The following is a 27,648-nucleotide window of genomic DNA, read 5'->3' as shown; positions in this document are numbered from 1 at the left end:
CAATTTATAACCCAATGAGGCTTCCTTTTTTTCTCCTGCCCTTTGGAGGAGGAAGTTGAAAAACCTGTATTATTCCATCCAGTTTTGTAACGTCATTTACTCCGATGATAACCATTATTTTTATCTTGTCAGCACAGATGGACACAACTGTGATGAAAAGAGGAATTGTGGTATGTCCAACATAACTCCCAGAAAACCAGAACTTTAGCACACATCTTTTTGTCCCCTGGTCCATTATCAACAGAAAATGACTGTTTTGTAATCTTTTGCTCATCAGTTTATTGCTGCTATACTGGGTTTTTTGTTTGTTTGTTTGTTTTTTTGCTGGTATCAGAAATACAGTTGTCATCTTATAAGTTTCAGCAATTTCTTATTTTAAGTTAATGCGTGTTGCTAAGCTCAGTTTCAGCTGCATTACATTTCAACATTTCCACATTTTAGGGATTATTACATTAGAGCGCATCTTTGAAACTTTTTACACATTTGCAAACTAAATACATTTCTGTAATGCAGGGAAATGTTAGCAGCAGCCATGATTATCTTTCTATCAGACTTTAGAAGTTCACAAGCTGTTTTTGCCACTTGAGAAGGACTTCTTTATATTTGGCTGTTTGCTGTCAGTTATGACATAATGGAGTATTTTGACATACAGCACCTGCATGTGTATTATGTGTCCTAGATAAAAGATGACTGGCCTGGTCACTGTCTGGATTTGTTCACCTACCCAGAGCATTACCATGAAGACATAGAGAGTGTTTACATTCCACACGGGGTGATCATGAACAGGTAAAAGCACGTGTAAGAGCACACAGAAGAGAGATTACAGCTTTTTTTGTTTTTTTAATAATTTCCTTGTAATTAGTATTGTATTTTGCCCCCCTGTAACAGGATAGAGCGTCTGGCACACTACATCATGGACGACTTTGGGGACAACAATATAATGGTGCTGTGCGTCCTGAAGGGAGGCTACAAGTTCTGTGCAGACTTAGTGGAGTTCATCAAGATTCTTGGACGCAACTCCAACAAGTACCTACAGACCCGGGTGGAGTTTATCCGTCTGAAGAGCTACCTAGTAAGTGGCAGGTTTACTGACCAAATCCCAAACTTTTCTCATGTGTCTTCACAAACTTTACAGCAAACACCAATGTTCCTTATGTAATTTAGCCCTTTGACCTGGCCACCAGATGTCACTATTCTGTTTGTTTAATGAGGAAGTAGCACACAGGCAGGACACCAAGGATAGCTGACTGTGGAGTCAATGCAGAGCTCAAACTATGAAACACCAAATGGATAACTGCTGCTATGTTTCTGTGAAAAATAACAGGTTCTCTAACGGCTAATTTATAAACTAAGGCATTAGCTTGTAAAAAGGTGACACTTACATTATTTTGCAATTGTTACTGCCATCACTTCATAGGCAGTGGCAAATCCAAAGGTGTCTGATCTATACTTCTTTGCATGTGATCACATTTCTGTTCTCCTCTTACAGCTCAGCGGAGGATTCACCAAATCATTTTCATAACTTGTTTGCACACACATTAACAACAATTTATAAACAAACTAACTGGCAGCATGAGGCAGTCACTCTTACTACAATGGACGAGAGAGTCTGAGTGATGACACTGTTAGTCAATTTCACAGGTCATGTTGGATTCATGTGACCTGCCTACAGGGCCGGGATCTTGTCTTCATGTCCTCTTATCCAAGTGATGCATCTGTAGCCAACTGAATCCAGCTTCAAAGCTGTTGCTCTTCAAAAGCTTCCTACAGCGACAGAGTGGGCCTGGCTCTGCTTATGTTAAGGATAATATTTTACATTCCTAGTGCAGTATAAGTGTCCCTTTGTGCATCTGTCTTGCCTTAATGCTGCAGATTGTTCTGTCTTGAATATTAAAGCAGAATTAGGGAAATACCCTAGAGTCAGATACAGTATGTTTTTCAGAAAACTGACAGACCTTTTATTGTAACTCATGGTGGCTGTAGAGTTTACAACATCCCCATTTTACTCAGAATAATTGCAGCAGATGACTTATATTTCCATCCCTCTTTTCTTCAACCCAGAACGACCATTCAACAGAGGACCTTCACATCGTAGGAAGCAGTGATCTGTCTTTTCTGCATGGAAAGGTGTGTGTCTTTTACCTTTTATCTCCAGGGTAGAGTTTATTTTTTGTCAGGTTTAGTGAAGACATGTTACCTTGACCTCAAGAGGGTGCTATCAGCTCAACTGTCACTAGGTTAAATGAGCAGAAAAGAGGATACACCTTAATTGAGAGTTTCTTGGTAAAAGAAGCAAAGAAAATATTTTTTTGTTTTTATATAATATATAACTGTTACAAATATGTTTTTACTGACCCGAACTAGCCCCCAGAGAAGAACACAGCTGATGAAGCTTTCTCCTTATAATCACCTTTTTGTGCACATCTTATGAGCATCACTTTGTTAAAGTGGTTTGCCCTTCACCAGCCAGACCATGAATCAAACATTTCAGGCAAACAAATGTTCCCATAAGGCTGATTTACTGACTGTTCATCCTTGTTGAGCTCTGACAGGGGGGACTGGAGAGTCTACAGAGGACACGGGTTTGTGACATCATGAAGAGTTATTCCTTCTCACCACATTATTCTCTGAGATAGGCAAGAGACAGATATTTCACTTACTCATCTAATATGCCCGCACACGTTTGCATAAAAAAGAAAAAAGCTGATGTTGAACTGTCTGAACTGAGCTGTCAGTATATGCTGTTAACTGAGATGCATTCTCTTTGTGGGTGTAAAGGTCAGAGGAAAAAAAAAAAAACAAGGGATAGCGGGCACATTGCACAGAAAACATGAATCAGTCCACTTTGTCTGCTCCTGTTACAATCACTCACTTTGAAGGAAGCACTCCGGCCACAAAGTCTTTCTAGTCATCAGTCTCTTTAAACTTGATCAAGAATCATTGTTGAGTCACAGCTAGTAAATTATAAGTCTGGGGTTATTGATACTTAATACTTAGTTTTTAGTCTGCACCATGATAATGGCACCACAGTGACAGAATAGAAAGAGTAAATGTTAAGTTGAAAACTGAGGCAGCATGAGCAGGCTCTGCGGTATTTCAGGGGTTATTATGGTAACCCGAGTAGGTTTTAATCAGCACAGCCATAAATGTAAGGTCGTGTGTGAACTGAAGAAGGAATTAGAGACAGGCAAATGTTTGAGAAACCAGAAATATACCCCTTTACATCCACAAAGAAATTAAACCTTTTGGTCTTTGTTTCACTTTAAGATATGTTTAGCCCTTCTAGCAGTTTAGCTGAAGGGTTAGCAATGTAGGTCAGCCATGTCCAACAACTTTTGGACGGATTGAACAGATGTTCATGGTCTCCATGGTCTCAACTTTGATGGCCGGCCCTTTCATGTAGTGCTGCCATGAGTTTGACATTTTTGGCTTTATTTGAGAGTTCATGACTCGTGGATGGATTATTATGGAATTTGGGACTGTCATGTTCTACTGAGGATGAAGTGCAATTTCTCTGGTGATCCTGATTTTAATTTGTCCAACGCTTTGACTATGAATACATATTTGCATAACCAATCAACCTCATTTGTACTATGAATTTAGTACCAATTAGCACATAGAGCAAAGATGGTGAACATGGTAAAATTGTTGATGTTTTCATTGTGATTGTGAGAATGTTAGACAACGTGTGTGTGTATGTGTGTGTGTATATATATATATATATATATATATTAAGTTTGATGATCATGGCACAGAAATCTCACAGAAGATGGAAACATCCGGGGAGAACTACAAAATCCCAAACTATGATGCTATGATGATATTATAAATAGATTCATATAAATACCAAAATAATGCACAGTTGCTATGCAGTTGGATGATCAGAGTGTTTACAGTTTGTGGCATGTAGCAAGACAGGTTGGTTATGTTTTCCTCTGTCTACTTTCTCTGAATGTTACGTAACAGTGTACAGGTGTAGACCGGGAGCATTGGCCGGCAGCCTACATTCTCTGCGATCGCTCTCCCCAAACCATAGATACCCTCCACTGGTCTCACAAAGAGCTCCATACACCAGCCAACAGGAACAAGGAGCTATTTGAAACCGTGCAGCAGGGAGAGTGTGCAACACCCGGACACTTTGAGCAACTTTTTTCACTGTAGACACAGATGTTTTCGTTACTGTGGAGAAAAAGAATGAGAGGATGTCTGGGGTTTTTGTTAAAGTATTGAAGATGCAGCCAACACTGTTGCTATATGTGCCATATCTAAGAAATTCAAAGGTGATGTTTAACTAGTGTGTTTCTGTTTTTCTTTTCACATGTTACCAAGTGTGTGCTCATTGTTGAGGTAAGTGTCACGTGCAAACAATCTGCCTCCAGTCTTCTCTCACTTTAAGTAGTTTCCTTTTTTGGAATAAATTAATTCTTTCAAGCATGTACTTCAAATTTCCACCTTGTTTGAAGCCTTTGACATGTTTTGTTTGAACTTCTTTTAGTTTTGAGTAATTAAAGAAGCCATTGTGCAGTTAAGAGCCAGGTCTCTTGTTCTTCTGGTTGACAAAAGAGCAAAGTGTTTTTTCTTTGAGATCATGTTTCAGTTGTAAAAATTTAACACACAAACACATTTCACAAGGACCGTTTATTCTGAGACCATGTAAAATCTTCAACAACAAAATTTATTGCTAGTTTAGAACAACCACTTCAATGTAAGCAAACAAATAACTCTAACCTTGATGCCGTGGAAAGTTTTCAGTACAATTAATGTTATGAAAAGTCCAAATTTCTTCTGTTTACAGAAAAGCAACACAAAACAAAAATGAGCTGTCAGAAGTGTAACAGCATGTAGAAGCATTAATCATTAATTTCTCATTGATGCAATAAAAGTATTTCCTGCAGGGTGAAAAGCTTTTAGAAATAAGATCTAAATATTCTCAATGTCTATTTTCTCTTCTTTGCGAACTTTCTGCACTCAAATGTCTCACGTTCCTCTCTCATCTCCATCTACCCAATCTTCCTTTGCTCTTCCCTCCCCTAAGGCCATTGTTGACACAGGAAAGACCATGAAGGCCCTTCTGGAGCATGTGGAGAGCGTTGAACCCAAGATGGTCAAGGTCGCAGGGTGAGCCAGTCATTCAATCATCTCTGTTTTCCCCACCAGTGGAAATGCCAAGGATGTGACGAACACGAGAAGAAGATATCACTGGTCCACATACACTATCTAGCATCCATGGGCAGTTCCCATGTTCTCCTGAGATCACAGACACAAGACAAACATCTTCCCTCACACATTGAGTGTGATGAAAGTTATTTCCCCTTTAACTGTATATGTGACACTGTTTAAGTGTTAGCTTACTGAATCCAAATAAAAACAGAAAGATACTAGAGATAAGTGACTGTTAACCATTGCTCTGTGGAAATGAACGTTTCATTGAACATATGTTTCAGTCTGCTGGTGAAGAGGATCCCCAACATGGCTGAAAATCTGCTTGACTGTGAGTCCCCCTGATTTTAATACCCTGGATTCTCTAATGAGTGTGGATGGCTTTCACTGTGCTGACTCCTTCAGTAACAGGGGATCATTCATGATTTTCCATAGGTAATTTATTGTATGGGGGAATCCACAGACACCACATCTATGTTTTAAGCAGTTTCACAATAAAATGTACTATGATTGTTGGATGTTCCACGTTGTTTGTGAGGAAATTGCGAGAATAAGAGGCCTGGGTTTCCTTTTTGCCCTGCAGCTACATGGTCCATTAGGAAAGTCTAGAAACTGGATACATTTGTGAACCTTTACTGAAGCTGGAGAAAAAATACAAAGTTAGTCCCATCAGTGTAACTACCATAGGTTCCACATTTCCAAAGCAGCTGTATTATTGATGTGAAGTAGTTACTGGTTGCCAAAACACAGGCAACCCATACAAGAGATTTATCTATATGGGACAGAATGTATACTGAATATTTATCTTGTTACTGATTCAAATTCTTGTTCTGATAGATGTTGGATTTGAAATCCCCAACCGCTTTGTTGTTGGTTATGCCCTGGACTACAACGAATACTTCCGCGACCTGAATGTAAGTGAGTGAGTGTGCTGACACACACCACCCATGACCTTTTGAAAAGTTAAGAGACACAGATGAAAGAGACAGCAGTCTAGAGTAAACACAGCAAATCAAAGCACCGCAGTCCTCTGCCCTGAAACCTAAACTCACCAAAAGTGTGTCCTCTCTGCCTGAAGGGATTTTACGTGTAGGCACAGCAGCTCAGATCTGTGCTGCTAATTTCTCTCTGTCTGTGAAGTGCTTACTCAAAACCACGTCAGTACCAGCTGTACTCTGTGTTGTGTTGACACATCAGACTGCACAATATCTTCCCAGTAATCACTCATTGACCTCCACGGGGCGTGCCACTTTGTCATTTTGCTCCATTTAATGTGTCATAATGGAAGACAACTCATATTGGCACCCAAGATATTCATAAGGGCTCTCTTGATGCTACCATTTTATTGTGAACATGTAAGCACGCGTATGTTTACAAGTGGCTGAAAGCACTTCTATTCTGAAGTGCGGTATAACACAGCCACTAACACGGAGGAGGACTCCAGTCTTGTTTTGCCTCCTGCTTCATTTGGTTTGTGTTAGACACCTACTACGCAATCCACAGCTCTTGTGATGGAGTGTTGTCACTTATCTCACCCCAGCTGTTATCTCCTGATCACTTTTGCACATTAATTTGGCTGTGGAAAAACTGCAAGGTATGAATGTCAGGGTTCAAGGCGTTGTCAGCTTTCAAAAATCTTTCTTGGCAAAGTTACTTCAGGAATGTTTGGAATCTGATGTCCAGCATTAACAAAGTCATTACAGACTCCATGTAACTTGTTAAAGTAATTTTTTAATATGCAAAGACTTCTTTTTCCACCTTTTTCATCTGAAGACCACGTCAGACTTCATTTTCTGTTATTTTCTTCTGACAGCTCCAATGATCCTTTAAATATTCTCACTTTGCTCTGTTTTCCTCGTCACATCCCGAACAATTTATTTCAAGTCATATTTCCATTGAAATTCTGAACTCTCGCTTTCATTTCTGCGAAGACCTGACCTCAAATCTACCTCTGACTCACGTGAAACCCTAATCCTACACTGACTCCCATAGCTTTGTGCATTTGTGTGGGTGCATGTGCGTGAGCTGTGGAATGTAAAGGTTAGGATCTCATTATCTGGCAGAGTTAATGCTTCCCCTCTTATCTGCCCTTATTCTACACAAGAAATATGGGTTGAACCCCTGGTACACCCAAAACTAGATTAATGAGTGTGTCATATCTTTGTTGATTAGCCTCCCTGCTTTATTATTCCAAGATTCATCTTTTCATACTGGATGTATATGGCATCTTAAAGCTTTCACACCAGGATTTCTCTCTGGACTGGGTCACCCTAAGCATATATATTTGCCATCATCACAAGCTACATTTTTAGGGAAGATTGATGCATACTGTAATATAGATTTAACGTTAGATAACATGAGCTAATTTTTCTTTCTCCCACCTCTTTTTCTTCTAGCATATCTGTGTTATCAGCAAGACAGGAAAAATGAAGTACAAGGTGCAAGAGGTATTAAAACAATAATTTTATGTCCAGCTTTACACTGACGGCATGAAACTGTCTCTCTGCCATCTTCAGCATCAAGGAAAGGTTCACTTTGCCACTTTGCTCTCCCCTTTATGTAAAAATCAGTCTTGAAACGTGAATTTGTTGAAATATCTTTGTGAAACTTTTTTATTGTGTATCTGATCTGTACATTTAGTGAGGAATGTATATTTTTAGAAACGATTATTGAAATGTCTTTACTAAAAACTAGATATATTTAAAGTTGTGTCGTCGTTGCCTCATTAGATCTTTTTGTATGTGTGTGAAATGCACACAACCAAGGAATTAGATAAATGAGAGAAAGCAGTGCTGCCCACAAGAAGAGGACGTTGGTGACAGATGGAGAGAGCTTATGGATGTTGGCATCCTCGTGCCTGGATGGCGCCCACTCTGACTCATGGAAAACACACAGTGGGTGCAGCAGGCTGGCTGAACAGAGTCTCTGAACCACACTGTAAGTTTGTTTCCTTCCGTACTCAGCCCTCACTGGAGAAATAATGGAGAATTCACCTGTTAATACGGCCAACCAACTATCTGTTATATGTTACTGTATTTATACTGATATCCAATCTCATTGTTCATACAACATTCAGTCACTGAAACGGACATGTTTACATTTTTCTATTTTGCTTATTTTCACTTGACTTGGATTGCAGAAATGTGTACGCAGAGAGTTTGACAAAAACAACAAATTTTACATTCATCTGCTGAAAGAGGAATGTTTCTCTTTGATGATGAATTGGCACAAATCATGGGCCAAAATGCAATGTGTACATGTATGAGGGTGAAACCTGAATCCTGAAATCGACATACACTGAGAGTGAATCCTGGATTTGGGAATTTTCATTAGGTGAAAGGAATACATTCCAATCGAATTTCAGTCAAATTTATTTCTGACTATTTTCTAATAATTAATCTTCGTTTTACCAAGTTACAGATAAACAAACATTAGGCCTGTTGTGTTTTTAAAAAGTTTATAGTCCTCCAATTAAACTCTGGGCCCTTGATCTCAGGGGGAGAGAGCTCGGGTGTAACGGCTTGAAATCAAAATACCTGCACACTCATTTCTCTGAACCGCAAACATATATGTGAGACACATACACAGACACACACTCTGAGGTATTTGCTATGTTCTCTTGCCATTGTTGGGTTGACTAATAGAGTCAATTGTGCATGTGGACAGACAGACCAGAACATACTTCACTTCACACGGCATGCACTCAGGGAGTGTTATCATGCGGCCATGCACTCTTTAGTCTTAATCACCTGAAAAACCAAACAGCGTCACATCGCATAGCAGACTTTCATGTACACATGAGGTATTATTCTAACAGTGCAGAGAATTTACCAAGAGCTAAAACATCACCACTAAAATATGGTGAAATAATTAAGAGTCTTGTGTGTTTACTCTGGACTTATTCATCACTGAACTGTACACCTTTTCACTTGTAAAGATTACCGTGGTGCGCAGACACTGAGGGCTATGTTAAAGATCACATAAAATCACCCTGGTCGTTCCAGACATTTTTGTTTGATTTGAAATACTGTGGAGCTTTTTCTCCTCACTTTTTACAAACAAGTTTCGAAGCCAAAAGTAATGGTCCAGCTCCAGTTCCCCGGGTTTAATGACCTGATAAATGAGTTGCTATGTGGATAATACGAGCGACTGCAAACAAAAGAGCACTCTGGGAGGTATGGAGCACGTTTCTATGTTGAACTTTCAAAATGCTCTCAGGTTTCTCGTCCGGAGTGGTAAACAACACCTTTGCTAATGAATCCAGAGGAGCCCTAATTGTAGTCAGGGTTTATCACTTGTCCTTGACCCCTAAGGTGCAGAGGAATGAGATAAGAAGGGCGAAAGGAAGCTTAACTAATTACACAGCTTTTTGGTTGTGTGCTATCCCCGCATTTGGAGGCACAAAGACCCCCATTGTACCTCTGGTTGCAATCCCATGTGTCCTTATCATAAAAAATCAGCACTTGGCTGCAGTGGTTAACTTATCTCAGTGCTAATGCCCCCCGCACTGCCCTGGGAACCTGGAGGCCATTGTCTTTCACCTTGATGTTGGGTTTGTTGAAAGCAAGAGGGGACAAAAAGGCTTGCAGGTTTCACATGCTGCGGCTTTGTAATGCCCTGTCAAGGGAACAGAGGACAGGGCTGACCGTGGAAAGTAGACTACAGGTAAACTGCGCTCGGCACAAAAGGAACAAAACGGGAATTGTACATGTGAATGGCCACACATCCATACATTTGACATATGAAGCCTGCGGTTAGAGACGGACCAGGAGGATTTGATTTCACGTCATCAGCTCAGCAGATAGAAAACATTTATTCTAACCAATTACTTTGTTTTCCTAACTTCGAAAAACGGTTAGACATTTTAAGGGAATTTCTTTTTTGTCTCTTAAAATTAAAGATCAATACCACTCACTGCAAAGTGCCGGAGCCAGAAACTGGTTAGCTTAGCTTGGCGCGAGGGCTGGAAACTGTGAAATAACTAGTCTGGCTGTAAGCTAAAATAATCAGCCTACCATCACCTCTGGGGCTCATTAATTACCATAAATGTCTTATTAGTTTAATTTGTACAAAAACCAAACTATGAAAACAATATATTGTGGTTTTTGCAGGGGTTATGTGCAGAGACTATTTCTTGGCTAGGAGCAGTAACCTAAAATATTAGCTTTTGTATCCATGAATTAAAGAAGCAAAAAACATGTGTGAGGTGTTGAGAAGTGAGCTGTGGAGGTGATGATAGGTCAGATTTTCCACCATTAGACAGCCAGGAAAGCCGTTTCCTCTTGTTTCCAGTGCTTATGTTAGGCTATACTAACCTTCTCCTGGCTCGAGCTTGGATGTTCCACAATCTCAATCAATTACATTTAAGTTAGCAATTTGAGTGTGAAAGCTATGTATTTAAAAAAAATAAAAAATAAAAATAATTTTCAATGAGCGTGTGCTGCATAAATCAACCTGAATTTCGAATTTAGACTGTTTATTTGATCTAAATTTTGCTGAAACTAAAAAAAAATATGTCAGTTTTCATTTGCAGTGTGGACGTTCACTGATGCATCCTGGTTCACAAATAGAACATCCTCTCCAGCGTTCATTGTGTTCCAATTAGGGACTGGCTGGCCAGAGGACCTGATAAATTGCCTGCTGCTGGGTTTCATCCAGTCATCAAACTCAGTGCCAGATCCACTTTCACAACCTGGAGTAGGGAGTGATCTTCATCCTTTTGAATGCTTAAAATCCTCAATCAATGAAATCATATATGTTGAGTTACCTGATGAGTGCTGATTCAGATTCTGGTGCTGCAAAACCCTTTTGCGAAGCTGTCCTGACTGTAACACTGCTGGGCTTTGAACCTGAGCTTCATGTGATGCCCTAATCCAGCCAAACATTTTGCTGCCACAAGTGTGTTCGTAATCTCTCCTCTGCTGAATTTTTGAGTCAAAGGAATTAGCAGCCAGCGTTCACACAAAAGCATTAACAAAACTTTTAAGAGTAACTATGAGGAGAAGCTGGAATTGTGCTTTTAGTTAACAATAAACCAGACAAGAAGAGACCGTAACACAATACAAAAACATATAGTCATTACAGTAGACTACAAACTCACTACAACCCCTCAGGGATCTGTGTTCACTGTTCATTGATCTAAATTCCTCTTCGTCATTCATAAAAAAAACAAAACAAAAAAACAATGCTCTGCACGCACGCCTAAAGCTCTACCAGTGCTATGCACAAAGAACGCACCGATGCTGGAGTCTTCACTTTGGAAGAGTACCACAGAAACTGAAACTTTCCTTTCTGATAGTTTTCTTGTTAATTTTGGTGCAGACATTTAGTCCACAGTGATACAAACTGGTTGTTGTTGTTCTAAGAAGACAAACACTTCATTGCCTTCACTTCTGATGCCCTGAGGCACAGTTGTACTTAACGCCAAATCAATACAGTTCTTTCTCAAATTAATAACGTGGTCTCAGTTTCATATACCAGTTGCATTAAATGAGGAATATGAAGCTCTTGTTTACCATCACATAGTGCAGAGTCTCACTTATGTCAGTTTAAGATGTCCATTGTCTGGGTGAGAGTGCACCAGATCTTTAGACAATAGGTCTTCTCCGAAACCAGGGAAACCTCGCCACATTATGGGTCAAAAGAGTCCTATTGTCCTATCTGCTATTGTGCCGCTGGAGTAGCCTGCAAACAGAACAGTGTCTCCCTTTGTCTTTGTCTACATCAGCTGTGCAATGCTTTTTTTCATGCTTTGTGGAGTCCCATGTGGCTGCCATGCCCTACATGTCACCATAATAAAGTTGAAAACACTGCTGTTACAGTTGATAATAGATAGACAAATATGTTTCACCAGTTCACCATTAGGAAATTGGAGAGCTAAGCATATGTGTGGGCCTCAGGGTTTTTCCTTGCTGCTAACAATGATCTCCTGTGATTGCAGTTGCTCACTTTAAAGGTCTGAGTGGCTTCATGACAAAGTGTGGGAATAAGGTGCTTTTCACCTAATGGCCAGCTGTTTATTGTGTCTAGTGTAGTGTATAGTGCTGCTTAATGAGTTTTTATGAATATCAATCATAGATTTTGATATCACAAATATAAATTCAAATGTTTCGTAATATAAATACAATAGTAACATGTACAGTGACATGCTGTCAAATGTTTTGAAGTTTTAAAAAACATTAACTTTAATGTTGCATAAACATTCAACACTGTGAGAAAAAGTTGAAAGATCTTAAATTTTAGTTATGACGGAAATGTCACAATTTGAAGATGCTGAATTCAAAATTGCACCCAGGTAAGTGCAGCAGTCAGGTATACACTTATAAAGAGTAAAAATGTTAATTATGCAGTATTGTGCCTTTGTGGAATTTCTACTTTCGACTGTATGAGATATGTGTGTATGTGTATGACTCTATACAGCTTGTACTGCTGTAGTCCATTGTCTTGGGTCTATCTTTCTTTTATATTTCATAAGAGGATGATAAATTTAGCATAAAAACTGTCTAAAGTTGTAACTATAAGACTGCAGTACAAATATTCAGGGGGTATATATTAAATATTCAAATATTCATATAACGGGCTAAATAAAAACATAATCCCACAGTTATACTATCATTCCTTTAATATTTAACCAAACAAACTTGATTAAATAGAACAAAATGCCAAAAAAGCCCAGATTTCTTCTCTGTCCTGACTTTGACTGGTCTGGACCAGCTTCCCCACTTCACCGGAGTTGTTATGTAACAACGCCTCCGATTGGCCCGCTTCAAAAATCCAAATTTAAACCGGCCTTCTGATTGGACGTCGCCCGCCGATGGGGGGAAGGGGGGCGGGGCCCCACGAGGAGGAGGGGCGGGGCCTGTGCAGAGTCGGCGGAGTCGTCAGTCTCCGTCCAGATAATCGCGCCGCCGACTGGAGCGCGCACAACGAGCACGCTCCCACTACTTTTTCATTTTTGTTTGTTTTTGTTTTTGTTTTTATTTCGACAGTTATCATTATTTTTTTTAACGTGCACCAGCAGCTGGGGAACGCGGAGGGATGAATGAACGGCGGAGGTGTAGTTTGTGTCGGGTGTCCCTGACGAACGACGGCAGCCCGGAGGGCGTTTTCCACGTTTTCGCGGAGTGTTTTTCCTAACAGGTAGTCAGCGGAGCTCCGAGAGCAGCCTCGATATCCAGCTCTGTAATTTCCTGACAGCTTCTCTGTTATCTTTCTCCTTCAGAGCAAAAACACCACCCCTGGAGAGGCCTCTGACTCCAGACAGGAATATGGACGATGTCTATGCTTTGGGAGAGATTTAGTGAATTTGTAACAGGTAGGTTTTTATTTATTTATTTTGTGTGTGTGCAACAACCTGTCGTCCTGTATTTGTCAACAGAAACCCGTAGCAGCAGCCATAAGGTTTTTTTTTGTTTGTTGTTATTGTTGCTGGGAACAAATAAAAACAGGAGGTATTTAGCAGCTACTGCATCCAGGCTGTTTATATTCAGCTTCAGGCTTCATTCATGATGGCGTTTTTTTTCTTGTACACCGCAGCCCTTCATGTCTTTCTGCACTTTCTCCTCCATGCAGAGTCATGAATTCTGCTTTTATTTGATGTGAACAATTAATATTCATTACAATCAAGTTTTATAAAATAAGAGGAAATACACCTGCCATTAGTCTCCTCCAGCCACACATGTGATGCATTAATGGAGCTGGAGCTGCTGTTTGGGATTAATTACATTTAGGGCTCTCAAACGTCAGTGACTAAAATGTGTTATATTTTACTAATCCCAGTGTGCTGTGGTTAATATTTATAGGAGCCTTTCCAGGTGTTTGGTTTTTGCAGTGTTTTCTGAATGGTGCTCTTCATGTGTTGAGAGATTTCGCTGTCCTTGGATGACTGGGCTCAACTGAAAATTTTCACACTTGTAATTTAGGGTGTCATCTTTTAGCAGTTTTAGTTTTTTTTAATATATATGAGGTTGTGTTGGGTGCACAGCTCAACTCTGTGTGGGACAGTGACTGCCTACAACAATCTTCTCTCTTTGTAGACTTGCTTTTATTTGGCTGACTTGTTTACTTTGTGTCCAGATTTCAATCACTGACAGACATGAAGAAGGAAGACGGCGTGGATTAGGATCCATTTTTTTTTTTTTTTTTTTTTTTTTTGGGCTTTACCCTCCTCACCTCAATGTGGGCTCTAAAGGACTTCTTCCTCCACTGCGGTTCGAAATGAAATGATGGCAGCACGTTGGAGTGATTCACTACTGGACAATGAAGAGCGTAAACACAGAGCCGTAACTCCATCTTGCGAGGTAAGACTTTGGATAGAGATGTGTCTGGACCACAGGCTGTAACAGGTCATGGTACAGTCTCTTACTGTGCTTTTTATGCTTGGGCATGCTTTTTCAGCTCTGGCATGGTGGATTGTAAGTCTTTTCCTAACATAGTTGCACAGTTATCTGTTGATTCATTATGTGTGCGTTTACTCATTTTTTTGCCAGATTGGAACATCTATTTCAGAAACAGTGTCAGCTTTGTGCTACTTTAAAACGCTTGCATGCGGATTCAGTATCTATAACTGTTTCCTGGACAGATGTTAGTGAGTCCCATCGGACTGCTTAGCAGCTATAACTTCATCAGCTGAATTAAAGGTATCCTCACTTCTATAAAACTCGTGACATGCTGCATGAGTTCCAAACTGTGTCATACAGGCGGAGGGAAGAACAGTGTGTGAGCTAAGTGTTGCCGCGAGCTGCCAGTATTGGGGTGATAGGGTTCATTTTTTCCCCACTCTGACAACTGTTTAAGTGCACAAAGGCAGTTTTGTACTTGCGGAGCTGATCTTACTGGGTGTTTTGCAGGTCTGCATGCCAAACTCTCATAAATGGTACATTGTAGAGCTCATCCTTTTTCCTCATATGTGCAGTATTTTCAACTGTTACATCATCCTAATCATCATCATCATCCAGTAAGGCTTGATGCATGTCATAACAGCACTGCAGCTCTGGCATGTTTTGGATTAATCCATCATCAGAAAATGGCAACAGTAGCGTCTGTAATCCTCTTACAATGTCAGAACCAGCTGAGGATGGACGACATAAATCTTTGGGAACGGGGTAAGGGAGTGCTGGAATCTGTTAAATGCTTGATGGGAGCACGGAGAAGCTCAGAGCACAGGTGCTTGCTCATGTCAGTTGTTAAAAATAGTTCATAATTGGAATTTAAAACATGATCGAGGTTTTTTTCAGCGTGGAGGCCATGTCATTTCGTTTAGTGGTTGTGCCTGGCTTCCGTTCTGTGTACCTTCTGACCAAATAGACGCAATCTCTAAGATACAGGAGTCGGGTCACGAAATGATAAAACCCTTTTCCTGTCTTTGCTGTGCAGTGAGTGTCACTGCGGTGCAGCTTTTCTATCTGTTCCTGCTTATAAAAATGTATCATAATGTCACTTAACTGATTAAAACTGCAGCCGTCACAGTTTGATTAACTCCCAGCTGCTACTGAACTAACCTCTCAGTTGGATATGCTGAAGTGTTAGTTGGGCCAAAATGGCCCAAAATCAGATTTTTTTTTATAGGCTATGTCTGCAGGTGTGCTGTTGCAGAATGAATCTCCTTAATTCCCTGATAAAATTCATATTTCATGTTGTTTGAGTGTTATCGGAGGACCAAAACTAGCTTGTGAGTCAGCTGTGAGTCAGTGCTGAGGTTTAGCCTGATAGGTTGTAGCCTCAGGCTCCATGCAGGAGGGAGGCATGTTGTTTTTTTTTTTTTTTTTTTTTATCTACCTGATGCCTCCTACAACGCAAGCACAAATCTTGCTCAACTTTTAAGCTTCACTGCTCATGAACTGCTGTCCCCCCTGGGGTGTAATGGGAAATGAGACCCCAGGCGGGTGAAGCCCCCCCCCCCAAAATTCTCTCTGCATCACCCCCCGGCAGCTAATGAGGGAGATTGCAAGGAGTGCCTTCTCAAAGATGTCTCCCCCCGACACATGCACACATTCACAGATGCCATGGTAGCAACGATGGGGTAATTTAGGCACAGCTGCCCCAGTCATTAATAGAAAAACACCCCACGTGTATAATGTCTGCCTCTCACTCTCTCCCCACCGTTATTCACTTTCCCTGCCTCACTCGACCTGCTGCCATGCTGATTCTAACAGCTGAAGCTCTCAGTTCTACATGTTGGAGAAAGACTTCACAAATTTACTGATGAACTTTCTTCCTTCTTGTAGCAATCAGGTGGGCAGGACCGATCATTTTCCATTATTGATTCATCTGAAATTAATTTTATCCAAGTTTTATCCAAGTTCATAGAAGTTCAGTCAACAAACAAATCTGCAAATGCTGAAAGCTAAAATTGGGCATATTTTGGCATTTTTAATTGAAATTATGTGTTTGTGAAAATAATTGCAAAGCAAATGATTAGTTGTCTCATCATTTCAGCTTGAGTTAGCAGAGCAGTCTTTGTCTCTGCCTTAGTGGTGAATAATTAGTTTTCTAATTTCATGAAACACCTGCTCTTTGTCTGTGATCCACAGCTGCTGGAGTTTTTCTACTATTAGATTGGGATGTTATCTATTTCTACCGTACAGCTAAGACAGTTGGTCTCTCACTTCAATTAGCAGAATTGGCAGCTAGTTGGATACATGATTATATGTCAATAATTTTAAAGCAAAAAGACCAGAAATTGTCTCCTTTCCAGCTTATCTGATATGATGATTCGTTGTTATTTGTTTGCTATATCATTGGAAACCAATTTTTTTTTGTGTTGGCAGTTGGTCAGACAAAAGAGCCATGTGGTCCAAACAAGTGATCATTCAATAAAAAAACAAAAAAACAAAACAAATTTGGCAGAAAGAATGATGCCCTAAATGGGAGTCAGTTTCTGCCTTTGTAAGCCCTTGATACTACTCCCACTGTGGTTATTTTAAGTTTCTGTTGCCAAATCCTGTGGAAAAGCGTGGATAAGAGAAATGGGAGGGATACAGACAAAACAACAAGCACAATGCTGAAACTCTGCAGCCTGTATTGATCACTGGCCTCATTCATGTTGTTGGGGAGGATGAGACCATTGGTGCTCTCTGCTTTTCACTAAATATAGCTCCCCCACCCCACCACCATCACCACCACTGAGCAACATGCCTGTCTTTCGCCCGTCCTTTATTCCCCCGCGTTTTTAGTGATGCTATATTTAACCCATGGAAAGATGAATGCTGTGTGCATTGGAAAAGGGAAAAAAAGAATCACTGTACTGGACTCGTTATTTGTTTCCTCTTGAAAACCCTGGATGGAGATGTTGGTCAGGACAGTATCATTAAAAGGGTCGGGGAATGTGAGAGTGGCCAGTTTGTGTCCTATGAGAGCTTATGTGTTCAATGGAAACTAGAAAGACTGTAAAAAGAAAACACAAATCCTGAAATTTCCAGCTACACCTCCCAGCGCTATTTAAGATTCCAGTCTAATGGTTAATTTTAGTCATTGCAAGGAAAAAAAATCTCTACAAAACGCACTACAGTGTCTTGAAAAAGAACGGGCCGACACGTATATCAGTTTTAGATCTGTGGCAGTTCATCAATCAGACCAGTGACAAGATGATTTACATTTGCATACATTTGAAAGGCAAATGTGTCTTGTGCAGCACATCAGGGTTCTTTCATATTCAGCAAACAAGACACTGACCTGGACGTGACCTGGCTTCTGTTTCAGCTCATACACTCACAGAGAGAGAGAGGGAGAGGGCGATAGTGAGTATCCACAGGATTTCCCTGGTTTGGAAACACGAGTGTATTGTTATTACTGTCAAATTGAAACCGGACTGTGAGGTTTGGCATCCCTTATCGGAATCAAACATCCCAGGTATTGTTGCAGTTTTTTTTCCTGGAAAGGACAAAAAAGGAAATTGGTAATCATACTGCGTCAGATTCAAGGTCTCCTAAAATATGTAGTGAGAAGTGAAGCAATCATATCTTTTCCTCTTATTTGGTGAGGGGAGGGGTGAGGTGACGTTCATGACGGTCAGTTAACCAAAAGCTCAAACCATCTGAGCAGATGGATGGAGGGTTGAAGGGTAGATGCGTGGAGGAAGGAAGGGAGGGAGCAGGGACAGGGAAAAAATGCCACATTTTATCTTTCATTTTTTGTTTGTGTGTTTTTGCCAATTGGCTCAGTGTCACAGCCTCTTCTGCCTGGATGCCCCCTTTGCCTTCCAGAGAAGTGTGGGACAGAAAGATGTCGGTGTTTGTGGGGGGAGATGGGGGTTGTAGATGCAGGCAGACAGGCAGAACAGAACCAGTCTAATGCTCAGTGAGGCTGAGACACTATCCATTACATATGCCCAAGGCGTCTCCGTCAACACTTGCCCCCTATCTGGCTCTATCTTTGGTTCCAAGACAAGACATACACTTGTCAGGGGTGTGTATGTAAGTGCGAGTACGAGTATAAGCGTCTGTAATAACACCTTTCTTTAGGCAATATTCACACTTCTCCTTCATCCTGTCGTGTTATACCTCCTACAGGCTTTATACTGTAAGCCACAGATTATGTAATACACCGTGATGTGGCTGGTAGGTCATGAATATGTACAGTTTCACCTCATAGTTTACAGACAGGAAGTCCTTCCCATGAATGTAACTGTTTTTATTCTGCAAATAAAACTGTACATGAGCACATAAGCATTTGTTTTTAGGCGTGTCTTATGTAACAGGGTGTTATCAGGACATATCTTAACCCTCAGCGTTAGTGTGGGCTTTGAGGTCTTGGCAGGAAACCTCATTATTTCCTGTTAGCATCAGCAGTGGAAATGAACAAGGGCACACTGATGAAGGAATGATTTCATGAATGGATCACAGAGAAGTCGCTGACTGTCACTTTTCTCTGACCGGCTGTGGAAGCTCGTCAAGTTCAACACTGAAGTTACAGCAAGTCGACTCTCGCAGTAAATACAGTTTCTCTAAGTTGACCACAACCGCTTAATTGTACCCCGACAGTTACTGCTTGAACCGCCACTGGATACATGACATCTATGAAAAAGCCACAGCATGCTGCCAGTTTAAAAGGCTGAATTTAGGGTTATTTTGATCAAAGAACAACACAGATGTGAGATAGTTCTCCAACAAGAAAGCCAAAAATGAGTTAACACATGTAAAGAAATGAATCAAAGCAACAGCAGTAGCTTTGGCATGGGGCCTATGTGGTTTGTGTCATGCTTGTAGAAATTAGCCAGACCATTTCTTTGAATTGACCAATAATTTGTCAAATAGAAATACCAAACTTTCACAACTCTGCACAGTCAAGATGCAACAACTTGTTTGCTTTTTTTGGCCTGTTGGTTGGTCATTTTTAGATTTTCATAAAAAGGAGCGTCATCAGCAGATGAATAAATAATGATGATGCTGGTTAAACTTCAGTGAATCAGGATATGATTTCCTGCCTTCTTTGCTGTCTTTAGTAACGCTGCCAACCATCTTATTAAATTTCAGGTTATTTGTTGCCGCCTGATTTCGTCATATTTTCTCAGTCAATGTAGTAAGGTAACTTCATAACGTCAGTGAAACAAGCATGCACTCTCAATTATTTGGAGCACAGTAGAATTGTTGTTGTGGCACTGACTGTGTGTGTGTGTGTGTTCCGAGGGCGCCACGAGATCCATAACTCAGGATTGATTGGGTTATATTGGCTTCAGGGGCGGAGGCAGGGCGCACGCCTTTTTCTAGCTGCTGCTCATACACATGTTGCTGCATGATGATGTCACAGTGCTTGTTTCTTTTTCTGCTTATATATTATTCAGACTTTTGTATCCTATTAATTCAACATTTTTATGTTTTTAAATGATTCCTAAGTGAGACACTTTGGACTGAAGTGATGCCTATTATTAAAAATTAGGAGTGCTTTTTAAGGAGCAGCAAGTGATGTAAGGCCTCATTCAGACATTGATTCATGAATATTTTATAGAATAAGTAATAACATTTAGTCAAGTCTCTTTATCTCATTTGGACCATTGGTCTGTATATTTCAATTTATCAGACCAGCCTGGGAACAGAACATAACCGTTACAGATCTGAAGATGATTTACTTGTTTTATTTGTTTGTTTTAAACTGTTTGCTTATTCTTCTTAAGCGTTTGTCTAGATTTGTTGTGGATGTTGGATGTTGAAAAAATTTGTTTAGATGTTCCTCATTTCACTAAGAAAGACAACCAGGCTATTTGCAGTGAAATCACATCTTCACTCACACGGATCGTACATGTTTTTTGCAACACCAAAGCAAGTTCTTTGTCCTCCTGACATTTGAGTTATTATTATTTTTTTAAAACTCTGGTATGAAAAGGAGGAAAATTTTCCAGTAAATCACACCCGCTGGGAGCTGGCAGTTTTAAGAGTCATGGGGGGAGCGAGCAGAGGAGTCCAGCCAGTCATCACCTCCCCAACTGTGGGGCCCAGGGTTGCCATGACTGGTCACTAAGTGTGGCCTGCGGGACTACAGTGACCTTACTGACCAGACTGTGTGTGTAGCCTCCTGACCTAACACCACGTCTTCTGTCTGTAAGATTACTCAGCCTGTCTTTACCCTTTTATTTGTGATATATGTACCTCTCTGGAATCCAGTCCTGTCATATGAAAGCTGTTTGTGACAGTTTCAAAGCGAATCTGTGCACTGATGCACCTGTGCAGCGATCAGGGCTGTCAGAGCGGTTGGATATTTAGGTTTTATCATCATTTCACATCCCATGGTTTGTTGTGAGAAAGAAAAAAAAAAAAGGAAGAAGCAAAGACTACTTATTCAAGATTTATGAATATCTTAAATCCCACCTCAGGCTTCTCTTTGCAGCTAATTGGTTATGGCATTTCTCATATGAAGTGAGCTCGGAGCATCTCGCTGATGAAGCCGCCTTGCAGCTAATGTCACAATCACAACCATCTGGATGTCACATGGCATCAAAGGTTGGAAGGAACATAAACAATCCCAGACAACAATTTACTGGCATCCAGTAGTTTTCCTAATTGTCTCTTAGCACATTTCCGGCATATTTTCCTCTCTCAAAAGCTTGATTTCTTTGACATCCCACCGTGACAGGAAGTCTTTAACTGGATGTTCGTGCACTTAAGAGACCTGACTTCTGACGTGGGATTTTGCTCCATGGTGGTGGGGGCTGCGGCACTCCTCTTGCCTTATGTGAGGCAGTCTTCCTTCTGCATCAGCTTTTTTTTTCTTGCAGAGTAATGAAATAAATAATTTGCCCTGCAGAGCATCCTGCATGAGCCTGAGTTTGAGTTTGATGCAGTCTGCACGGTCCTCCTCTGCAGCTTTTCACAGGACACCGTGAACAACTTTAAACCTCTAGTGTGATAAGGTTTTGCTGTGTTATAGCTTTGATGTGAGACAGCGGTGGACAATGCGCTTTGAGTCAGTGGCAGTAGCTGCCTGTCCTGGGCTGTGTCCCGAAGAGCCGGAGAGGGATGAGGGGATGCAGTCTGTCCCTGGTTATGTCCTGTGGCCTGGTGCATGTTGATTTAGAGGGAGTATTTGCTCTGACGCTCAGACTGCCTCTGCCTGGTACCGCTGCAGAGACGAGCACAGGCAGGCACAGGCAGCTGGGACGAGACACCATCACAGGAAGAGACACAGAGAAGGGATGGGTCCCCGATAAGAAGACAAAGTAGTTGTCTTTCAGGCTTCTCTGCTGCTGGCCTGCCTGAATTTGCTGCGTAACCATGCCGATGCAACTTCTGCCCGTCTTCACCCTTGTGGACTGTTTTGCGTCGTATTGCTGATAACTCTTTTCTGCTGCTCTCCTTTTTCAGGATTATCAAAGATAATATGCTGAGTTTTTGTGCAGCATGAATCATTAACACACCGTTAATGAGGTGCGGCTGGGGCAGCAGCCACAGCTGACAGGATGCCTGCTGGGTGCCCAGATGGGCGCAGAAATGCACCTTTTGCCTTCTGCTGATGATTTCCCCCTCGCTTCCTTGTACCAGCCTCTCCATCAAGGTGGCATTGAGGATCGCCACTGACAGCAGGGTGCCATAGGGCACAGCAGGGTTGGGTACACACAGCTGAGGGGCACGAGTCTGGGCAGCTTGGACTTCTTTGGTGAAACGTGAAATGGCTCATCTTAAAGTCCTCGATTGCATGATTAACAACAACTGGGGCCTGATCTGCAACCTGTACTGCGCCTGGAACAATCAGGTCAGTTTTCTGTAGATTTTTTTTTTTTTTTAATATAGCATTGTGGATAGCACTAGTAGCATGGCTTTACTTTGGTCAGACCAATCAAGGTAGCACAGACCAAAGTTTCCTGCTTCTCCAAAGACCAAGTCACCATGTGTAACTGTCTCTGGATCTTGGTCATCTCGCCCCACACTGTCTGTTACTGTTACTCCCTGCAGTTCTGTAGGAAAGGCATCCCTGAAATCTCGGGTATTAATAGCCAGTGCTCATTCAGTCGTGCAGTGGTGGAACTGGAGACTGTGGATTGCTTGGCACGCCGACCTCTGAGTGTCCCTGTTCTTGCGCACATGGGTCCCTCATGGAGCCTCAGGTGGCTCGACACCAAACTTGATTTTCGAAAAACGAATCGCAACGAATGCTTCTTGGACTGAAAACTCTTTCTGTTGGGTCCAGTACAAATTATGTGCCTTGAAGTCACTGAGATATCGTCAGTAAATGTCACTGTATGAGAAACTAGTGAGAACTTTCATGCATATTGTTTTTCAGATTAAGATCTAAGGCTGGTTGGTAAAAATACAGCGGAATCTGAGCACTTTTAATGGGATGATATGTTAAGTGCAAGGGTTAAAAGGTCAAAGGTCAGCGTTGACCTATGTGCGCTAACATCTGAGCATATGAATATGGTCTCTCTATTAGACAGTACTCTTTGTGGTGCTGTATCCATTTGTCTCTACATGCACAGAAATCAACTTGGCACCCTGACTAACACTTCATATCTCTGACATGTCTTTTTGCTTTTTTCACTGGATACTGAAACAGACAGATCTTTGTTTTGTATGTGTGCTCCCTCCCTCTTGCCCCCTTTTCATTTTGCCACGGAATTCCTGATGTGAGGAGTAAAGTAGTCTTGCCATGTCGAGCAATGCAGCCGCGCTGCTCTCTGGCCTGCCCCTTCCCCTAATTTAATTTTAGCAGTGCTGAAAATTGTTTGAGTCCCAAGCTGAACTGATAGGCCTCTGTTATCCAGAGAGCCTCTGCTGTCCAAGGAGCTCAGAGCGGCCCTTTGTGTGCCAGTGGCACAGCGCGGAGGCCTCATGAAATATTTACAGGCCAGCACCTGGTGTGAGGCAGAGAGAGAGGAGCCAGGGTATCAACAAGGCTGCCACCAATAACTACAAGGCCCAACTCTATAAAATGTTGACCTTTCATAAATATTAGCATTCTCATGAACAATAGTAATGATTTCATCAAAAGATGAAAAAAAAAATATCAACAGATCTGGTTGTTGTTGTGCCCTCTTGGATGCGTCTGACTCTCCGCTTTCTTCTGAAGTGTTGTTTTAACATGACACTCGGGGGTTAAGCAGGAGAGTCTCCATGTCAGAGTGCACGCTGTCCTGTCAAAAACCTCAAAGAGCAACCAGGATTAATAATTCATAGATGAGGAAACCAATTATACAGGGCCTTGCTTGCATCTGGGTAAGGTGGTGGTGGTGGTGGTGGGGGGTGCCCTTGGGACACTAATTGGCCCACCTGCTCTCTATTTCTGGGTGGTGGGGGGGGGTTGGCTGAGGTGGCTCACTGGATGGAGAGGTTGTGTGTCTTTCTGCTGTCTTTGTTCGGACGCTTCTGGCTCTGAGCGTTGAATGTGGGGGATGGCTTCCTCTCCGCTGCTCTGGAAACCACATCCACTGATGTCGCTGCATTTGATGAACCGCACCCAACTCAGCAGGGGGAGGACTCCCATGTGCCCCTTCAATGCTTTGTTGGATTGATAGACGATTACAGAACAAGCAAGAAATGAAAATGATCCAGTTGAGTGAGAAAATTGCACAACAAATGATTATTTGCAGTATAGATCTATGAAATACCAAAAAAAAATATTTTTACTACCTATATATTGAATTAATACAATAAATCAATAAAGAGTTGCATGATCTATTCATCTGCAGAACCTCTTTCCAACGTACAGTTCAGTGGAAAAACATCTGTTGCATCTTCCAGAGTTAATTCCAAAATCCAAAGATACTCAGTCTACACTGAATTATGACATTAAAAATAAGATTGTATAAAAGTTTGCTTGAAAAGTGAGTGAAAGGACCAAACTCTTCTGTTTCAGATTATCTCTTGGCTGATCAATTCAACTGAGCCATTGGAAATGCGAAAAACTAGCTCTTTTTTTATCCTGATTATGTTTGGGAATTGGATTTAAGACTGACTGACAGAAAGCATTAGCATACACTACAGTAGAAAGCCACGCTTGGGCTTTCTTACTGCGATCCCTTCTTTGGACAGTGGTTTTGTCCTCTGATGTGCATCGTCTGGCCTTTCTCTCTCTCTTTCTGTTTGTCCCTTTTCTCTCCTCTCCTTCCATCTCCATTTCTCCTTTGTGGGGAGGAATTCCCGGCTGTTGGCCCACACAATTGGCTGCCCATTAGCATATGAAAGCAGCCGAAGGGCAGCAAAGTGAGGCGGGAAAAAGGGAGGGAAGGAGAGAGTCATAAAACTTCCACATCAGTCCCAAGCAGACATCGAAACTTTAATCAGCCTCACGCCTGCTCGTAGGCCTATGTGTCGCATAAGTCTTTTATGCTCTCTTTCTGTTTGGCCTCTGCTTTATTCATGGTCACTGCTGTCGGTTGAACTGTTGTGCCTGACAGTTTCAACCTGTCTGTGAAAACTGACAAGGTTATCTTTCCCATTCACGGGTTGTCTTCAACTCAAGATGTCCAAACCTGGAAGACGAAACGCCATTGCTGTCTGAGGCGTGAAATCGATTAATCTGAATGATTTGCTTCACTGTCTTGATAACTTAATGTGGTTCTGACTGAGCTCGTATCTCATTCCCTCTTATTGCCTTTATTATTTGATAGGAAGTGAGACTGACCTGGATATTTTGCTGAGTCTTAGTTTAAACCTCTGGTCCCTCCTGCTGTTTTGCATAATCACTGTTATACTTTAACTGTGGCGGAGCCGGCAGCTTAGCGCTGTGATTCAGCAGCATCTTTCTCTTTTAAAGGTTACACACATTTTATGTGACATTAAACAGAATTCGTTGAATGGGAAAACCTGTTTTATAAATAAAGACACACACCATAGACCACAGTGCTGTCATAGTTTTTTCTGCAGTAGTGAACATTTCACCTTCCTGTTGGACGTCTTTGTGAGTTCGGGGGTACTGAGGCATTAACCTGCAGAGCAATCCCTCCCACTGGGACAGGTTAATGTTTACACACAAAGAGCTGCTTCAACATCCGTGACATATGTTCTCTTAAGATATGGGAACCTCTGACTTGCTCATTCAAACATCTTGTTAGCAGCAGCACTAGAGGCACAAGTTTTGGTTTGGCTTATTTATACTTTTATAAGAATGTTGAGCTGTTAAAAAAAAAAAAAAAACTAAACTAAATCAGTCGTGACGTTTTTGCATCAAAAGCCCTAAAATTGGCACGCAGCAAAAGATTGCACAGATCAGTTTTATTAATCAGCTTGTAGTTTTTAATCACGCAAAAAAATGGGTCACATTTGATACACCAATAAATATAAGATATCCTGCCGTGGTCACTGCATGCAGCTGCAAACTGGGGCGTTTGTTTTTTATCTTCACGTACACTCAGGACACATCGGCCCGTGGCTGTAAATTTTAGCCGTACTGTTGTCCTCAGCAGTTTGTAGTGAAAAGCAGCGTGAACAGAATGCTGATTCACCTCACGCTTGCCACAGTAACCCCTCGCTCCCCCTCCCCAACTGTCCACACACAGACATAATCCCTCCGACATATGTGCACAGTGCGGCGGTAAACATGGACTGATGCTGAGGTTACTCTGCGTAGAGCAAACCTGCGGAAAACAACTTGTCTCAGGAGGCTTGCATCCAACATAAGCAACAGACACCTTGTCCTTGGAGCCAACCTTGATTGCACTGAGATGGAATTCACACAAAAAAATATCTTTTCAGCTGTAATTTTTCAACTATGTCATTCCTCCTAGCCAGAGAGAAAGAGAGAGCGTGAGAGAGACGACAGCGGAGGATGTGAATATGAAGTAGTTGGATGCTGCTGAGCCTCTTTGGCCAGCTTCAGGAAAAACTGGCTTGGAAAAGATGCAGCTCTCTTTGGTGCAATGCAGACAGGACTGGGAGGAGCTTCGCAAGCGGGGTGGAGTTGTGTGCAATGCATGTGTGTGCATGAAGAGGGAGTGAGGTGGTGTTGTGTTTTGCTCTATAAGTGTTTACACACTGGATCTTTTGCCCAACCCCCCTCTTGATGCAAGGTTGTAAATATCACTGGCACTCTGGAGGAGAAAGTGGTTTTTTTTTGTTTTTTTTTTTGAATGGGTTTCCTCATTGTTTGAATGCCAAAATGGCCACTGTGCATCTAAAGTCCATCAACCTGCTAAGAGCAGTTACGTCATGTGAAGGCTGTCAGAGGGTGCAGTGGGGGAGGGAGAATCCCTCCGCAGAGCTGTAATAGCAAATCCATAGATCACTGGTGTGTGTCGGTCACACCGTCTATACTCTTTCACTCTCTACTCACAGTTATCACAATAAAACACTCATCCTTCACTTCCTCCTTTCTCATTTAGCTGAGATGGATGGATCGATTCACTAAGGTTGTAACAATCTGAAGTCTGAAAACTTAATCCCCATCATGCCCTTCATCCTCTGTCCTTCCAGCTTCTCCATAATATCGTGGGCCTGGCACATTTTCATGTTTTCCTCACCCGCCACAGGAGGCATCGCTGTAAAAGGGCTGATAATTGGCTGCCCTGTTCAGTGCCAGAGGACGGGATTGGCTGGGCAGTACAGGCTGTATAGCGATACAGACGGTGATAATGATGCCGTCTGTCCTGTATCAGTCAGTGTGTGCGTGCGTGTGTGTGTTCTGTCTCTTTGTCCCGATATTGAAGAAACTGAACTGCATTAGCATTCAGTGCACCTCCACACCAATGTTCTGTGTGACAGAGATGGGCTGAGCCCTCATTTGCTAATCAACAGTGATGAATTGCAAGCAAAACCAATCTGACAGTGTCGCAGGAGAGGTCATGGTGCCAAATTTGCCATTTTGCAAAACTGTATAGCTCTGTGCACACCCCTGGAAATCCATTTCACTACCATTGTCAGTCTATACAACACAAATGAAATCCATCTGCTTCTCCCTTTGGCTTTTATTTTTTAAAAGGGCCTGTGCGTGCATGCCAGAGAGAGTGGCTCACCAGTCGACCGAGTGTTTACTGTGGTGATGGAGAATGCAGTGGACACTCCCTCTAAGTTATATGGGGCCCAAGGATGATTAGAAAACAGTCTGATAGAGGCAGACAAAGGGAAG

General features: G+C 41.7%; 2 protein-coding genes across 3 annotated transcripts in view; both read left to right on the top strand.

The window, feature by feature from the left end:
• Positions 1 to 124: 124 nt before the first annotated feature.
• On the top strand, positions 125 to 14,275 carry LOC115060870 (hypoxanthine-guanine phosphoribosyltransferase-like). Of its 2 annotated transcripts, XR_003842300.1 has the most exons (12): positions 125 to 170; positions 680 to 786; positions 889 to 1,072; positions 2,062 to 2,127; positions 4,330 to 4,347; positions 5,036 to 5,118; positions 5,445 to 5,491; positions 5,998 to 6,074; positions 7,557 to 8,097; positions 13,181 to 13,299; positions 13,382 to 13,474; positions 14,236 to 14,275. XR_003842300.1 is itself a non-coding variant. In XM_029529004.1 (9 exons), the coding sequence occupies exons 1-9, from the start codon at positions 138 to 140 to the stop codon at positions 7,620 to 7,622; spliced, it is 681 nt and encodes a 226-aa protein (XP_029384864.1). In that variant the 5' UTR covers positions 125 to 137; the 3' UTR covers positions 7,623 to 8,495. The 2 variants fall into 2 exon arrangements, 1 of the variants encoding a protein (XP_029384864.1); XM_029529004.1 differs by lacking the exons at positions 13,181 to 13,299; positions 13,382 to 13,474; positions 14,236 to 14,275 and having other exon boundaries at positions 7,557 to 8,495.
• A 10-nt stretch (positions 14,276 to 14,285) lies between these two features.
• The window catches only part of arhgap21a (Rho GTPase activating protein 21a), a 67,467-nt gene continuing 54,104 nt past the window's right edge, over positions 14,286 to 27,648 (top strand). Inside the window, exon 1 of the mRNA XM_029529001.1 lies at positions 14,286 to 14,459. Coding sequence (XP_029384861.1) covers positions 14,382 to 14,459 — 78 coding nt within the window. The 5' untranslated portion in view covers positions 14,286 to 14,381. The remainder of the gene's footprint in view (positions 14,460 to 27,648) is intronic.

This window comes from Echeneis naucrates, chromosome 20 (genome assembly GCF_900963305.1).
Source record: "Echeneis naucrates chromosome 20, fEcheNa1.1, whole genome shotgun sequence".
Taxonomy (NCBI): domain Eukaryota; kingdom Metazoa; phylum Chordata; class Actinopteri; order Carangiformes; family Echeneidae; genus Echeneis; species Echeneis naucrates.
The sequence above is the reverse complement of the archived record's forward strand: the minus strand, read 5'-3'. Positions and strand labels throughout refer to the sequence as shown.

Bases quoted from the DNA above. Each gene is read 5' to 3' on its own strand.
- LOC115060870 (XM_029529004.1), top strand. From the start codon at position 138: ATGGACACAACTGTGATGAAAAGAGGAATTGTG. The intron at 787-888 runs GTAAAAGCACGT...CCCCTGTAACAG, and splicing joins CACGGGGTGATCATGAACAG to GATAGAGCGTCTGGCACACT. The intron at 6,075-7,556 runs GTAAGTGAGTGA...TTTTTCTTCTAG, and splicing joins AATACTTCCGCGACCTGAAT to CATATCTGTGTTATCAGCAA.